This window comes from Rhineura floridana, chromosome 7 (assembly GCF_030035675.1).
Source record: "Rhineura floridana isolate rRhiFlo1 chromosome 7, rRhiFlo1.hap2, whole genome shotgun sequence".
Taxonomy (NCBI): Eukaryota; Metazoa; Chordata; class Lepidosauria; order Squamata; family Rhineuridae; genus Rhineura; species Rhineura floridana.
Genome location: NC_084486.1, coordinates 59,401,743 through 59,419,453, shown reverse-complemented (window position 1 = coordinate 59,419,453; position 17,711 = coordinate 59,401,743). Strand labels below are relative to the sequence as shown.

The following is a 17,711-nucleotide window of genomic DNA, read 5'->3' as shown; positions in this document are numbered from 1 at the left end:
GAAAAACAGCAGGAAGTAGAAAAAGAGGAAGGCCAAACAAGAGATGGATTGATTCCATAAAGGAAGCCACAGACCTGAACTTACAATATTTGAACAGGGTGGTTCATGACAGATGCTCTTGGAGGTCACTGATTCATAGGGTCGCCATAAGTCGTAGTCGACTTGGAGGCACATAACTACAACAACAATATATTAAGTCGTGATACTGAGCTGAATTTGATTGATTTTTGTTCGCCTGCTCCTGATGTTAAAAAAAGAACAGGCAAGATTTTCTCCAGAAATAGCCCAGTGCAGGCCGCACAGAGTCCTGCCAAAGATGCCAGTTGGCCGACTGATTGTCATACTTCTCTGGGTCCATCTTTAATGTCCAAGACATATCAGCATTCTAATCTGTTGAGATATCCAGTGCTAAGCCTTGAATTAGTTGTATTGCAATCCCTTAAAGTGCCACAAAACAACATCTTTACCTATGTAAGTGCAAAAGTTAAAACTTCTGATTGGTTGTCTTTCCAATTTTTGGAACCGTATGAGCGTGGCCTAACAGACTGCAATAACAGCTTACGCATATCTACTGCTGAAAATTTTATCCCTCGTGTTCCACCTATTAATTGCTGTGTTATGGCAGATACCAGTAGCAATTTGGACAAAATAGAAGAGGTAGGCTGACTTCGACTGGTAAACGGCTCTACATCTTTAAAATTCTTCTCCTGGAACATCGCTGGTTGGAAATCCAAAAGTAGCGATTGTAACTTATTTGGCCTATGTGGACAGGTTTGACATCATTCTGCTCCAAGAGACTTGGTGTAGAGATCATATTTTTGTAAATGGGTTTGTGTCCTCCTCCATCCTTGCAAGCACTACTGAGGGTAAGGGTAGAGCCAAGCAGGGTCTGTGTATCCTGATTTCATCGTCCTTGGATGTTAAGATAACTGAGCTTTTGGATAATGACTCTAATTTGATGGCCTTGACTCTAGATTTGAGATCTATACCCATAATCCTACTCTTATTTAATATGCACCTCCCTCCATCAGCAAGTAAAGACAATTCCATGTTAAATTGGCTTAAGAGTGACTGTCTATTCGATCACTGGACATCTAAATTTCCTGATGCACTTCCCATAATTGCAGGAGATTTCAACGCTAGGACGGGAACCTACCTGGTGTGTGTCCCTCCGAGTGACACCTCTCTCTATGTTGACAGGAGTCAACTAAGGGGCAACTTATGACATTCTAAAGACACCTATTTGAACTGTGCAGGAGTTGTCTGCTCCAGTTTGTTTCTAAAAACGATTTATGTATCTTGAATGGCTCTAGTGTAGATGATGAGTGGGGGGAATTTACTTACATCTCTCCCTGGGGCTCGAGTGTGATCGATTATATTATTACCCGTAAGGAGGTGAAAATGTTGGGCTATGCTTTTAGAGTTGCAGTTAATTCCGATAGTGATCATCTGCCACTGGAATTTTCTCTTTTAATCCCTGGCTTGTCTCAGTGAAAAAAATCATCTCACCCACTCCTCAACTTACCTATAGAGGTTAATGTAAACAAGATTAAGTGGTCCACCAAAACAGGTCAGGCTTTCAATAGGTATATTTCCTCTCCTCATGTAATAAGAACATAAGAAGAGCCTGCTGGATCAGGCCAGTGGCCCATCTAGTCCAGCATCCTGTTCTCACAGTGGCCAACCAGGTGCCTGGGGGAAGCCTGCAAGCAGGACCCGAGTGCAAGAACACTCTCCCCTCCTGAGGCTTCCGGCAACTGGTTTTCAGAAGCATGCTGCCTCTGACTAGGGTGGCAGAGCACAGCCATCACGGCTAGTAGCCATTGATAGCCCTGTCCTCCATGAAATTGTCTAATCTTCTTTTAAAGCCATCCAAGCTGGTGGCCATTACCGCATCTTGTGGGAGCAAATTCCATAGTTTAACTATGCGCTGAGTAAAGAAGTACTTCCTTTTGTCTGTCCTGAATCTTCCAACATTCAGCTTCTTTGAATGTCCACGAGTTCTAGTATTATGAGAGAGGGAGAAGAACTTTTCTCTATCCACTTTCTCAATGCCATGCATAATTTTATTCACTTCTATTATGCCTCCTCTGACCCACCTTTTCTCTAAACTAAAAAGCCCCAAATGCTGCAACCTTTCCTCATAAGGGAGTCGCTCCATCCCCTTGATCATTCTGGTTGCCCTCTTCTGAACCTTTTCCAACTCTATAATATCCTTTTTGAGATGAGGCGACCAGAACTGTACACAGTATTCCAAATGTGGCCTCACCATAGATTTATACAACGGCATTATGATATCGGCTGTTTTATTTTCAATATCTTTCCTAATTATCACTAGCATGGAATTTGCCTTTTTCACAGCTGCCGCACACTGGGTCGACATTTTCATCGTGCTGTCCACTACAACCCCGAGGTCTCTCTCCTGGTCGGTCACCGCCAGTTCAGACCCCATGAGCGTATATGTGAAATTAAGATTTTTTGCTCCAATATGCATAATTTTACACTTGTTTATATTGAATTGCATTTGCCATTTTTCCGCCCATTCACTCAGTTTGGAGAGGTCTTTTTGGAGCTCTTCGCAATCCCTTTTTGTTTTAACAACCCTGAACAATTTAGTGTCGTCAGCAAACTTGGCCACTTCACTGCTCACTCCTAATTCTAGGTCATTAATGAACAAGTTGAAAAGTACAGGTCCCAATACCGATCGTTGAGGGACTCCACTTTCTACAGCCCTCCATTGGGAGAACTGTCCATTGATTCCTACTCTCTGCTTTCTGCTTCTTAACCAATTCCTTATCCACAAGAGGACCTCTCCTCTTATTCCATGACTGCTAAGCTTCCTCAGAAGTCTTTGGTGAGGTACCTTGTCAAACGCTTTTTGAAAGTCTAAGTACACTATGTCCACTGGATCACCTCTATCTATATGCTTGTTGACACTCTCAAAGAATTCTAATAGGTTACTGAGACAGGACTTTCCCCTGCAGAAGCCATGCTGGCTCTGCCTCAGCAAGGCTTGTTCTTCTTTTTTTTTATCATTAATTTTTATTCAAATTTTCAAAGACAAAAAACAGAACAAAACAAAAACAATTAAACAATAAAATAAAATGTCGACTTCCGATTTGTCGCAGATCAGTTATAGGTCTAGAATATATAACAATCCTATCTCTAAAATTATATTATAAAATCACTTTCCTCCAGTAGTTATCTTAATTAATCATCAAATCTCATAAACATTATTTTATTCTTTCCACAAAAAGTCAAAGAGAGGTTTCAATTCCTTGAAAGATATATCTTTCAATTTTTCTCCAAATAAACATATCGCTTAATCCATCTAATTCAAATCTGTTAGGCCCAATAATTTCAGTAGCCATTCTTCCATTATCTATATTAACTCCATCTTCCATCTTCAATAATCCTGTTAAGTCCAGTAATTTCAGTAGCCATTCTTCCGTTATCAATATCCCATAATAATCTTATTGTCATAGCCATAGTCCAAGTAAACATATCAATTAATCCATCTCGTCAAATCTGTTAAGTCCAATAATTTCCATAACCATTCTTCCATTATCAATATTAATTCCATCTTCCATCTTCAATAGTCCTGTTAAATCCAGTGGTTTCAGTATCCATTCGTCCATTATCAGTATCCCATGATGATCTTGCTGTCATAGCCATAGTCATATAACAAGAGTCTGATGGGAATTTCCCCCATCACAAATATGTCTTTGCCATCAATTCTGAATATATTGTTGAAATATTGTTGTAAAGTCACATCTCTGCTCTGGGTGCATCTCTGCTCTGTCACGTATTTGTAGTTAATTTCATAATTTTTTTCCATGTCAAGCCCCATCACATCATTCCAGTCAAGAATTCTGAATATGTTGCTGAAGTATTGCTGCAAAGTCATATCTCTGTTCTTCTTTTTTACAAAATGCACTGGCTCATCTCTTAAGAGTTTCTCCACTGTCACATACCTGTAGCCAACTCCATAGATTTTTTCTATGTCAAACTCCATCACATCATTCTAGTCCAGAAAATTATCCAAGACATTGATAACTTTACAACCAAAATCTTCATTAATTTCTTCAGAGACAACGTTGAATTCCAGTCAACTTTATTTCTAACATCCATAAAATCCAAATCTTTTTCAAATTTCACATTTGTTCCAATCTCCAGGTCTTGTAGCTTCCCTATCCCATCAAACTCCTCTCTCACAGAATCCACTATTTCTTTAAGCTCCTGCGTCATTTTGTTAAGTTCAATTTTCATCTCCTGTCTACCCTGTCTCAGGGTTTGTTTCGTTATCTCAATCTCACCCATTATTTTCTGAAACATAATTTCTTCCATGGTCTCATTCACTTTCCTGGTTGTCATTCTTAAAACCACAGAGACAAAAATTATTTCAGCCACAATTGGGTTAATATTTCAGGCTTGCTTGTATCAGTGTAGACAATACAGCCTGCCTTATCTCTATGTGTTCAGGAATACAAAACAAACTTAGTTCCCAACATCAAAACAATTAGTGGCGTCGTGAACAAGCAGATTCGTCAAAATGAAATAGACCAAAAAAAATTTTTCCCCCCCTCCTCGAAATAGAAATCCCTCTTCCGTTGATATCTTTAGAATGCACCTCCAGGACAGCTTTTTGCGATAAAAACAAAGGTAAGCTTTTTCGATTTCTTTCCTCCTTAATTTCGTTAGTGAAAGAGAAAAGCACTCACCTAGAATTTCTTCACAGCTGATTCATTGACAAATCTCTTTTTTGCTGCACCAATTTAAGCCAAGTGGAAAAAGAAGATAGAAAGAAGGATGCTTATCTGCCTGTTAGAGTCCGTTTTTTCTTTAAAGAAAAGATAAACGTGTCGCTGTAATCAGCTAGAGCTTGATGAAAGTCCGTCCGGCATTGCAGTTTGAACTTTCTCTCATAAATAAATGAAATCCAGTCCTCCCCACAAAAACAGGCTTTGGGGTTGATCGTTTCTCCCTGCCCGGGAGAAAATCTTTATCAGTCAAAAAGAGCGTTCTGACTAATTTTAAAGCTGAAAAAGCTTCTTCTGAGACGAGAGCTTGCTCAGAGGCAGCACAGGCAAAGCAACCCTTCCCGGAAGTCAGCAAGGCTTGTTCTTCTATGTGCTTAGTTAATCTAGCTTTAATAATACTTTCTACCAGTTTTCCAGGGACAGAAGTTAAGCTAACTGGCCTGTAATTTCCGGGATCCCCTCTGGATCCCTTTTTGTATATTGGCGTTACATTTGCCACTTTCCAGTCCTCAGGCACGGAGGAGGACCCGAGGGACAAGTTACATATTTTAGTTAGCAGATCAGCAATTTCACCTTTGAGTTCTTTGAGAACTCTCGGGTGGATACCATCCGGGCCCGGTGATTTGTCAGTTTTTATATTGTCCATTAAGCCTAGAACTTCCTCTCTCGTTACCACTATTTGTCTCAGTTCCTCAGAATCCCTTCCTGCAAATGTTAGTTCAGGTTCAGGGATCTGCCCTATATCTTCCACTGTGAAGACAGATGCAAAGAATTCATTTAGCTTCTCTGCAATCTCCTTATCGTTCTTTAGTACACCTTTGACTCCCTTATCATCCAAGGGTCCAATCGCCTCCCTAGATGGTCTCCTGCTTTGAATGTATTTATAGAATTTTTTGTTGTTGGTTTTTATGTTCTTAGCAATGTGCTCCTCAAATTCTTTTTTAGCATCCCTTATTGTCTTCTTGCATTTCTTTTGCCAGAGTTTGTGTTCTTTTTTATTTTCTTCATTCGGACAAGACTTCCATTTTCTGAAGGAAGACTTTTTGCCTCTGAGAGCTTCCTTGACTTTGCTCGTTAACCATGCTGGCATCTTCTTGGCCCTGGCAGTACCTTTTCTGATCTGCGGTATGCACTCCAGTTGAGCTTCTAATATAGTGTTTTTAAACAACTTCCAAGCATCTTCGAGTGATGTGACCCTCTGGACTTTGTTTTTCAGCTTTCTTTTTACCAATCCCCTCATTTTTGTGAAGTTTCCTCTTTTGAAGTCAAATGTGACTGTGTTGGATTTTCTTGGCAATTGGCCAGTTACATGTATGTTTAATTTAATAAGAACAGTAGCATCGATTACAATAGATAGCTTGCCTAGTAAAGGCATGACTACTTTTGATGAACTGATACAAGACATGAGCTCCACACTCCAAACCACTTCCATGAAAATCCTTAGAGCCCCTATAGAAAGATCCAGTGTATGGTTTGATAGAGAATGCATCGATCTAACGAGGAGAATTTGTTTTGTTTATCACCAGTATCGTAGCAATAATGAACGTCAACTTCCTCATTCATATTATGAATTAAGGAAAGAATATAAAAAACTTGTGTCCATGAAGAAAAATGAGGCTACCAGAAATCTATGGCAAATCCTGATAGCAGCTTCTATTACCCGTAACACAAAGTCCTTTTGGCAGCTTGTTTCCTGGACCTTGACTAATCACAACAGTAGCCCTGACTGCCACATCCCAGCTAATATCTGGGAGGACCATTTTCGAGCAATGTTCAATGATCCAAATTCTTCTAAATTAAGTTCTCCTCCCTATTTGTCTCCTGACATTCCAGAGTGGCCCCCTGTAGACATTAATATCATTGAGGAACTATTATCCCAATTAAAAGCAGGCAAAACTCCTGGAACTGACGGTATCCCCTCGGAGTTGATGAAATGTAATATACACTGGTGGGCTCCCTTGTTGGCCTCTCATTTTACCTTAATAAACAAATCGGGTAAAATCCCTGTAACTTGGTTGAAGGCTTATAGCATCATTCCCATTTATAAGAGCGGCCTCAAGAGTGACCCGGGTAACTATCGCCCGGTCAGTCTGTTGTCGACTGTGGGAAAGCTGTATGCTAGCTATCTAAGCTCAAAGCTGAAGCAGTGGATAAGTACGAATAATATCTTGGGAGAGGAGCAGATAGGGTTTAAACCTGGGTGCTCCACTCTCGACCACTGTCTGGTTTTGGCTCACTTAGCATACAAATACTCTAAACCTCGAGGTAGCAAACTGTTTACAGCCTTCATAGACCTGAAGTGTGCGTTTGACTCCATTTCCCGTGTTCGACTATGGAGCAAATTAGAATCTCTATGCATTGATAAAAGCAGGACAGCTGAACGTTAAGAAGACTAAAATAATGACAACAAAAGATTTATGTAACTTTAAAGCTGACAATGAGGACTTTGAACTTGTCAAGGATTATCAATACCTCGGCACAGCCATTAACCAAATGGAGACAATAGTCCAGAAATTAGAAGAAGGCTAGGACTGGGGAGCGCAGCTATGAGAGAACTAGAAAAGGTCCTCAAATGCAAAGATGTATCACTGAACACTAAAGTCAGGATCATTCAGACCATGGTATTCCCGATCTCTATGTATGGATGTAAAAGTTGGACAGTGAAAAAAGTGGATAAGAGAAAAATCATCTCATTTGAAATGTGGTGTTGGAGGAGAACTTTGCACATACCATGGACTGTGAAAAAGACATAATTGGGTATCAGAACAAATTAAACCAGAACTGTCACTAGAAGCTAAAATGATGAAACTGAGGTTATCATACTTTGGACACATCATGAGAATGTTGGAAGTGGGGCAAGAGCAACTCCTGTTTTGTTCTTTTGTTTGTGTTCCAGAAGGGAGATAGAGCTAGGGTCCTCCAAATGGATAGGCTTGTTTACCTTTACCTGTGATGCTCTGACTGATTTCCTTCTGTCGCTAGACTGTTAAGTCTTTAGGGAAGCTTACCTGCCCCTCCTCCTTCTGCCCTTTCCACTTCCTTCCTTCTCTGTCTCTGCTCTCTCTCCTAGCATGGTGCTAACTCCCACACCTGGGCGTTACGCCTCCAACTTAGCTAGTTAGAACTAGGTATGCCTTTCTATCTACTATGTATTTCTATAAATAAACTAGCTTTTCTTATTTTACTAAGTCTCAAGTCTCAGTGATGCTGATGCAGGGTAGAAGCCTGCTTTCTTAGGTAAATGCACACACGCTGGCACACTCGCATTTCAACATCTGCTGTTACTCTGCTGCTGCTGCTGCTGTGTTTTAAACTAAATTAAGCACACAGACACACACAGCGCAACAGAGATGACATGATTCACTAGAAAAGACAATAATGCTGGGAAAAACAGAAGGGAGTAGAAAAAGAGGAAGGCCAAACAAGAGATGGATTGATTCCATAAAGGAAGCCACAGACCTGAACTTACAAGATCTGAACTGGGTGGTTCATGAAAGATGCTATTGGAGGCCTCTGATTCATAGGGTCGCCATAAGTCATAATCAACTTGAAGGCACATAACAACAATGGTTTGCAAGAGGAGTAAACATTCAGTTGTACATGGTAATACTGGAATGTAGCTCAGCCAGTGCAGATCATAATTCTTGGACGGCTCTTGTTTCTGTCTATCTGTACTTGTCATCAGAAGAAGGTTGCTTGATGTCTAGACCCACTGTTGTTGCCACCTTTATGGACTGCACTGTGGAATTTTGGCTTCATAACTGCACTGACTTTTTCCCACCACCACCCTGATCACAAACAAGGGTTGCTAGCTGTTTCTATAACCAGTTTTGATTCTTATATTCAAGGACATAACAGTCAAAATGTGTGATGCTTCTGCATTAGATAGGCAGCCTAAATGAAAATTAACTCTGTGTGAGGACATGCATGCATGCATATGTACAGCCAATGTGTCATATTTGTTCTTTTTTACAGTTTAAATTTAGGACCAATTTCTTGGGGTTATGGAGGGGTGAAGAGTGTTGTGAACTTTTGACCCTCATCATGCAACCCAATTGTCTTTTGCTACTATTTAAAAATCAATATACAGACGGGGGGGAGGCATTTAAAATATTTTGAATAAGCAACAAATACAGAATATTTTCCAGGCCAACCCCAGGAGCTGATGGCACAAGCTCCCTGGCCTAGGTTTCTTCACTTCTGCCTTCCCCTCACTTCCTGCATAGTAGGCATCGAGATATATTTGCAGAAGTGATAGTGCTCTAAGATATGTAGAAGAACTCATTTATAATATGTGAGTTACATTTACACACTCGTTTCTGAATTGGTTTACATGAAGCAAAGGAACAGAATGTAATCTGGAGATCCCGTCCAACAACTCTGTAATACATTCTTCTTAGCTTCAGCTTGAAAAGAATATTTGCATTTCCAATCTATTTTTTGGCTACTACATGAAGGCACTTTCAGACCGCCGCTAGTTTTGAGTGGGACTCAGTCACATACCAGCAAACTCAGGTTATACAATTGTAGTTGATGAGGGGGTCTTGCACCACAAACCTTCCACTGAAGATCAGATTTTTTTGCAATGAGAAAAGTAACAGGAAAATGCACTGGAAAGGGACAAGGCTTGTTTTGATGCAATGTCATCAAATCTCCCTGCAAACAAATCGGGTTGAATGCTCAATAAACAAATCTTCTGGAAGTTCCCCGAGTCTTTTTTGCATATCTTTTATTAATACTGCTCTGTTTCATATATATATTTGTGTACTTTTTGTTTCTTATGTACTATCATAATTTCTACCAATACAATGACTCACTCTTGTACTATTGACTTTGTCTGTTCTTGCATAATTTGGGGACCCTTTCCTCTGTGCTGAGGGGAGAGGCAACTACATGCAGGGAGGGAAGATGCAATGACACTCAGGGAGGGGAGTGACAACGACATGCATGGGGGAGAGGCAACGACATGCATGGGGGGAGGCAACAACATGCAGGGAGGGGAGAGGCAATGACAGGCACAGGGGAAGAGGCAACGACATGCAGGGAGGGAAGAGGCAATGACACCCAGGGAGGGAAGAAGCAACAACACGCAGGGAGGGGAGAGGCAACGACACACACGGGGGGGAGGCAATGACACGCAGGGAGGGGAGAGGCAACGACACACGGGGGGGAGGCAACGACACCCAAGGAGGGGAGAGGCAACAACAGGCATGGGGGAAGAGGCAACGACACGCAGGGAGGGGAGAGGCAACGACACGCAGGGAGGGGAGAGGCAACGACACGCAGGGAGGGGAGAGGCAACGACACCCAGGGAGGGGAGAGGCAACGACACCCAGGGAGGGGAGAGGCAACAACACCCAGGGAGGGGAGAGGCAACAACACCCAGGGAGGGGAGAGGCAACAACACCCAGGGAGGGGAGAGGCAACGACACCCAGGGAGGGGAGAGGCAACGACACCCAGGGAGGGGAGAGGCAACGACACCCAGGGAGGGGAGAGGCAACGACATGCAGGGAAGGAAGAGGCAACGACACGCACGGGGGAAGAGGCAATGACACGCAGGGAGGGGAGAGGCAACAGCAGTCATGGGGAGAGGCAACGACATGCAGGGAGGGGAGAGGCAATGACATGCAGGGAGGGGAGAGGCAGCCAGCGATAGGCATGAGAGGAGAGGAGGCGGCAGGCAGGAAGGGGGCAGCAGGACAAGCAGTGGAGGCACACACACACACCATTGCCACTCACCTCAGTTCTTCACCTCCATTCTGCTTCTGTGGTCTGGCTCTCCACTTCCTCCCTCGTGCTTCCTAACACAGAGCAAGAGGGAAGAGCAACACTGCGCAGAAGCGCAGTGTGAGGCACATTCTTTTGTCCACCAATCACAGGAGCAGACTTCCCCTTCCCCCCCCCAAGTAATGGTAAATGGAATGTTGGAAACATTACAGTTACAACTGAAAAGTAATTAAATTACCACTCTTTCTGTTACAAGCAAAATGTAACGAAGTTACTTTCTTGTTACGCAAAAAAGTAGTGAATTACAAGTAACTCGTTATTTCTAATGAGTTACTGTCAAGCTCTGACAATAGGGGGAGGGGTCTTTTTCAAATACATTCTCTGTGTCTATGCATTACATGGTCAGGGGATTAAAATCTAGAAAACATTTATCTGCTTTACAGAGGGAAAACACTGATGCTGGTTAGTCCTAAGGACAATAAGCACATTCTAGTCCCATAGACAACACAGCAAGCAATCAGGAATTTTACTGCTCTTGGACAATCTGTTGCTAAATGCACAGCAAACCGCCTTGAGGGCTTGTATGGAAACATGATCTGTAAACTGTTATACTAAAAGAGACATGGTCCAGTTTGTGGAGTAAAAGTTGTTGAAATATGTCTCAGCCCTAGTGAGGGAGAATAATGGTGCCTCTCACCCATTTGACTTGCCTACATTATGAGTTACAGCACTCTGAAATATTAGAGGGGATGTGCAGCAATGGGCTCATATTTTCATATATGTTTGTGTCTTACAGTACAAAACTTCTGGAATGCAGTGTATTCAAGATGTTAGCTATAATAAGGCAGGCAGTAGCAGTTTCATCTTTATTAGCTTTACTGGCTTTACTGGGTGTTTTTGAGGGTCCAAATGAGAACTTGCGAGATAAAGACCTCCTGGTGTTTCTCCTGGTGGTGGCAAAACTTGAAATTGCTAGGTGATGGAGAGTTTGGGGACAATTCTCACTAGAAACCTGGCATGCACTGATTTGAACACTTGCTTTGGCTGAGAAGCTGATATAACTACTGAAAGCATCCAGAGGACTAATGGACTTGGACTTATTCATATTCTGAATGAAAAGAAGATGTTGGACTGTTTTGACTGTTACTGCTGGTAAAGATCAGCAGGCCAGAGGATAGATCATTTTATCTATCTACCCACCCTGTTGCCAGTTGCCATACTAGCCAGAATGTTGAGTCGGAACTGATTCCGGAGGAGGAAAGTGGAAATAGCTGTGGCTACTGCATTGTATCTCATACCTCAGACTATAGAAGAGCACCACTGCAGTGCAATTTTACTTGAATTCCACATCAGAAGTTGGTAATGAATGAGGTCAATTGGTTGAGCAATGCTTGCCAGTCTTCTGCTGCTGTTTTAGGTATAATAGTACCAGCCAGTTTGTGCCATTTCCACAACAAAAGAAAAAACTACATGAAATCAGCTGTAAACAAGATTTATTGTGTGATGCAAATTTTAATAATTCACACAAAGAACCTCTGGAGATGTACATACATTACCTAGTTAATTTTTAGAGTTTGAGATTTGAGATTCTAATATCTGAAATGTTACTTACTGTAGCCCTAGCGTACATGCAACTTTAGATCTAGAGATATTCATGATGATAATGATATAATGGACTTGTGATTAAGAAGTACAGCAAATAATGTTTTGTTAACACTAACAATGCTAGCAAATAGTTGAAAAACTATTTATTAATATGTCCAACCTAAAAATTCCATTGATTTCCTCTAAGCACCAGTAACTTAAGCTAAGACATCAGGTTGTATTGATCTGTATTGAGAATATTAAGGGGTGTCTTAGGGTCATATGGGAGAGGCAGTGTGGTGTAGTGGTTAAGGTGTTGGACTACGACCTGGAAGACCAGGGTTCAAATCCCCACACAGCCATGAAGCTCACTGGGTGACCTTGGGCCAGTCACTGCCTCTCAGCCTCAGAAGAAGGCAATGGTAAACCACCTCTGAATACCTCTTACCATGAAAACCCTATTCATAGGGTTGCCATAAGTCAGAATCAGCTTGAAGGCAGTCCATTTCCGTTTAGGGTCGTATGTAGCAAAGACATTTTGGTCACTGGAAATGACCAAAGATTACTCACATTCTAAGATTCATTGAGCATGGGAAGTAGTGAATTAAGTTTGGGGGTAGATAGGAATTCTATCTATTAGAAGGATAACTTTGTAATTAGAACTTCAAAATATATTCCAGAATCAGAAATACCTACTGTGAAAACTTTTGCTTAATGTTGTTAATTTAGGAATATGAATTAAGTGCTGATACTTAGTAATTGAACTAGTTCTGACTAAATTTAGATTTAAAGAATGCTGACGCAGTAGGCGGTGAACATGATGGAGAATAGGATGGATGGCAGTGAACTAAGTTGGGGGAACCTTTTTTAGTCTAAAGATGTTGGTGCAAGTATCATCTAGCCCTGTGTAAATATTATTTCTTGTTTTAATTTATTTCTGCAAAAAGACCTGTCTAAGAGTCCACTCTGAAGGGGTTAAAGTCTGGCTAGGAGACAAGTTCTCTGATTTTTAGGTCCTGCTTCCTAAAACTTGGGTGATTTGCAGGTTGTGGATGTTTGGTGGTATGACAAATGCACTGTGTACATGTTCTGAGTTCTCTTATTTACCGTTGCTTAACTTTCTTCCAGGAATCCTCAAAACAAATTCTATTTCTGAAATCTGCTGAGCCTTAGCTCTACTTAAACTCCTTTCTCCTAAATTCAGATGTCCATTTTTGTCCCTACAGGCCAACATAAAATCAAGTTTATTCCAGAGATGGTGGGGCCCATGTTAGAAATGACACTGATCCCTGAAACTGAACTTAGAAAAGCTACCATCCCAATATTCTTTGATATGATGCAGTGCGAGTTTCATTCTACTAGAAGCTTTCAGATGGTAAGAATAGTTTGCTTACAAAGTACCAAAATATGTTTTTGCTTGACCAAGGATAGCAAGCTTTATTTTATCTGTATAAAGTAGAGCTGCACAACATGTAGACCCATTTGCTGTCTGTATGCCTATCCCTGTTTCATTGCCTAGATGGAACTGCAAGAACCTGGATGTTGTCAAGTGCCTGGTAGGCCACAATAAAAGGTTTTGTGGGCTGTATTAGGCTTTTCAGGTTGCACATTGTGTAGGCCCATTCTGCTGTGAGAAATGGCAACATGTGGGGGGCAGCCCCTCTCTGGCAAATGGTTTGCTTGGACTAGGTTGCCAAATAGAAAAACCTAAATATGGGATTGTGGTGTCATGGTGTCGTATGGTGTGCCTCTTCTGATGAACATCTAGAGGCAACCTGGAACAGTGGGATTCTGAACAGTCAACAAGAACTATTTGTGTTTAGCCATCCCCACATAGTCTAAAAAAGCATGTTTTTCATATTTGTATTCACAATAAATGGTGTAAGCTGTAAATGCATAGTGATAGGAGTGATTTAGGCCATGAAGAAGGAGAGGGACATTAAAAGAATATATAGGAGCTAGTGATCCTGAGAGGTAGGCTACAACACTAAAAAAAGAAAGAAAGAAAGAATGCCCCACCCCCACCCTTGAGCAGCTGTCTCAAACATTAAAACTTCTGGGCTTTACTTCTTACCCTGATTTTGCTCACAGGCTGTTTGCTTTTAAAGCAACCCTACTCATTTTCTCCTGACATCCCTAATAGGGTCAAGGAAAGGTTCCTTATACTGAATCAGACCATTGGTCCATCTAGATTAGTAATGTACACACTGGCAATAGCTCTTCAGGGTTTCAGAGTGGGATCTTTTCTAGTCCTATCTGGATATTGAACCTAGGACATTTTGCATGTGAAGCATGTGCGCTACGACTGAGTTACACCTGGCAATCTTGAAACAAATATGGCTAGAATGTTCTCCTTTCTCTGCAAAAAGGCACTCAGACAAGAATCGGTAGGCTACTATTTACATTATCTGCCAGAAAGACAATTATCTAACTTTATTAGTCATATCAACAAAGCTTAAATTTGCTCCCTTTTACAGCAGAACTACAATGTATGCGGGAGGAATTTGGATATTTCACAACACTTTAATTCTAAAACATGAAGTTCTGTATTATCCTCATACAACTATTGCATTAAATATACTCCTATTTCAGTATCTCTTGCTTTTTTCTTCAGAGAACTGTGTGCTATTAGAATATTATATAAAAAATCCCCAGAGCTAAACTTGTTCTGTTGTCATTAAGTGTGAGTTTATGTGATTAGTTTTTGTGGGTAAACGTTACCACAAGATTTCATATCATTCTCCCATGGTTTCCTGTACAAAATGCATCTGATACACAGCACAACCACATGAAATGCATTATTGCTTTTTAGTGGCTGGATTTTACAAGGGTGAATATCAGCTTCACCAAACTGGGGAGAGGGGAAGTGTTTGCGCAAACAAATAATCTTGGAACAATTCCTTGGAAAATTGATTGCATGAACTCAGTCTTGGCAACAGTATGGGTAATTACTTTGTGAGTAAAGATTTTCTATGATGAGAGTTTCCTTCATCTTTACAGCTTCTCTCCACTTTGTCAGGTAAAATAACAGCCACAAGTAGCAGTAGCTGCTCTAGCATACTGGGTCTTGCCCCTGCTAATGTAAGGAACAGCATTTTCATGGGGGAGGGGCAAAAGGGAAAAGGCCAGTCAGATAAACTGAAGGTACCACCATTTATCTTATTCTTTCATCCCCCCATTTCCTTATTTGTACTTCCTGTGTATACTCTTATCCTCTGAAAACAAACCTAAAAATGCATTCATTTTGTGAGCCAATGCCATATTTCATCACTCTTAATTTGACACTCCAAACACTATTTATTGCTTCTATTCATTAAATTTTTATTCTACCCTTTATCCAAGCAGCTCAGGGTTGTCTACATGGTTATGCACACACACACACACACACACACACACATGCACGCACGCACACACTTATATCATCATAACAACCCATGAGAGAGGCTAGATTAAGAAATAGTGAGTAGCCCATCACCCAGCAAGTTACATGGCTGAGTGGAGATTTGAACCTGGGTCACATTGAGGACAGCCATGCGGGATGCCCACATAAGAATGTGAGGTATAGTTGGCTTCCCTTTCTTGTTCTAGTTATTTCTATCATACAAAAACAGGCAAGTGAGGTATTCATATTTCCATCAGTGCTGTATTCTTTACAAGTTTTTAAAAGGAGGTCAGTTGCTTGAATCTGGTTACTTGAAAAGAAAGATAGGTGAAAGTAAGTTGTTTCTTAGAACTATCTGTAAAGCTCTGCTAAAAAAAATGTTTTACAGGGAAAATCGTGTGTCAGATGATTAATTTCCTGTATTCTGTAGGAAGCTTTGGATTAAAACTGCACTCTCACAGTGTATGTAAAGGTTAAAAGCTTTGCACATTTGAGGTGTTAATGAAATGAAATGTTTTTCCTACTTTCATGGGGCATTTTGTGAGGCTAGGACAGCTCTAATGCTCTGTACCAATTTCAGTATGCAGACCACAAAGCAGACCAACATCTAAGTGCAGAAACAGCTGCAGGATTTTACAGGCTCAAGTGCACTGATTCAGTATACCTTCAGTATCCCCAAGCCACATAGTGTTTGTATCAATCCCCATGTTGATCATCTGCATGTGGCCTTAGTCAAGTAGATCTTCCCACTATTTCTTATCCAAATGTGTACCTTGAGTTCCTCTATCATAGACAGCTGTTACAGTGGAGCCAAGAAGTTGTGCCAGAGGTCTAGGAGGTCAAAGCAGGAGCCAAAGCTGAGGAACAAAGCCAAAATCAAAGCCAAAGCCAAAAAGCAAACTGAAACACAGAATCGCCTGAGTAGAAAGCTTTTTATAGGTCTTCTTATTTAGGAGGAGCCAGTGAAGAGCCTGGTTGGACAAGGCCAATACATAGCCTGAGAATATTGTATTGCATAAGATGCTCCAGATTGCAATTCTAGGGGCTCATCACATGGGGAGACATGGATGGAAACAAGGGTTCCCAATTCTAGTCCTCATGGACTCCTGATAGTAAACTGCAAAAGAACTCTCCTGTTATATCAGACTATCTAGTACAGCATTCTTTTACCAGCAGTGGTCAGCTAGGTAGCCCTTGGATGCTCCTAAGCAAGACTGGAATTCTATTTAATGACCGTGCCGAATATACTCAGTTCATCTAATCTGTAAAACAAAACAGAAACATACGTTAGAGGCAGTCACCAAATTGTGTTAAAATAGATTTCATGTGATTATAATTGTGTTGTGTTGTGTGTGGTAACAGCGTTTTCTTTCTGTCTGTCTTAGGTCACAATCCAACTCATACTTCTGCCGGGTTGGGGGGAATTGGATGCAGCGAACCCCTGGCTGAGCTGGCAGGCTCCTGGAGCCACTAGGCTCCACCAGCAGAAACCTCTCCCTGCCATGGCTCAGCCATGGCACTGTCTGGACCCTGCCAGTGCTGCCGTGGTACGCCAGGGACATCCAGCCCAGTGGATGGAAAGCTGGTTGGAAGCCCTGCAAACGGGGTTTCAAAAGCAAACTGCCGGGGGGGGGCATTCCCAATGAGAATTCTGCCAGCTAGTAGGCCGATGCAGTAAGAAAACTACAGTGATGGTCTTTGGGGATGGCTTACTCCTCGGTAGGCATGTTCATGCGAGCCGGCTCTTGCCATCCAGTTCCCGTGTCCAGCTCCTGATGAAGCTGGTGCCCAACCGGCCCTGCAACTTCTGAACAGGGAGTGGATGCCACGGAGCTTTCTGCTGGCTCCTCTTCCACCACCCACCTATCCCCTGCCAGCTTCCCGTGATTTGGATTGCTCTGCCCATCTTACTTCCTAGTAGTAAGCTAAGAAAAGTATCCTTAAAGAACTTGCAGTCAAGTAAAATGACTGCAATAATAATATCCAACATCCAATTGTGTCATAAAAAACAAATAGAGACCCCAAAATAAAAAAGAAATCATGTAAGGCTATGAAATAAACAAATGGATAATACACATGATATGCTAACCCAAAACTACTGATGCAAATAAAGCACCTTTGGCAAGAGTACTGTTATGAAAAACAGGTAATATGGTTGGGACTGTCAGCGAGACGAAGCACAGAGTCTTTTTATTCAATCTTAGAGGTTGACAATAAATTGTAATATCAATGAGGTAGCAGTGTCTTTTTACCTACT

The 17,711-nt window shown here is 41.5% G+C and overlaps 1 protein-coding gene across 2 annotated transcripts in view; it reads left to right on the top strand.

Annotated features, from left to right (window-relative positions):
* The window catches only part of DOCK1 (dedicator of cytokinesis 1), a 702,192-nt gene that overhangs the window by 540,782 nt on the left and 143,699 nt on the right, over positions 1-17,711 (top strand). For both annotated transcript variants that reach the window (XM_061635676.1, XM_061635677.1), the window contains exon 33: positions 13,299-13,447. In XM_061635676.1, coding sequence (XP_061491660.1) covers positions 13,299-13,447 — 149 coding nt within the window. The remainder of the gene's footprint in view (positions 1-13,298; positions 13,448-17,711) is intronic.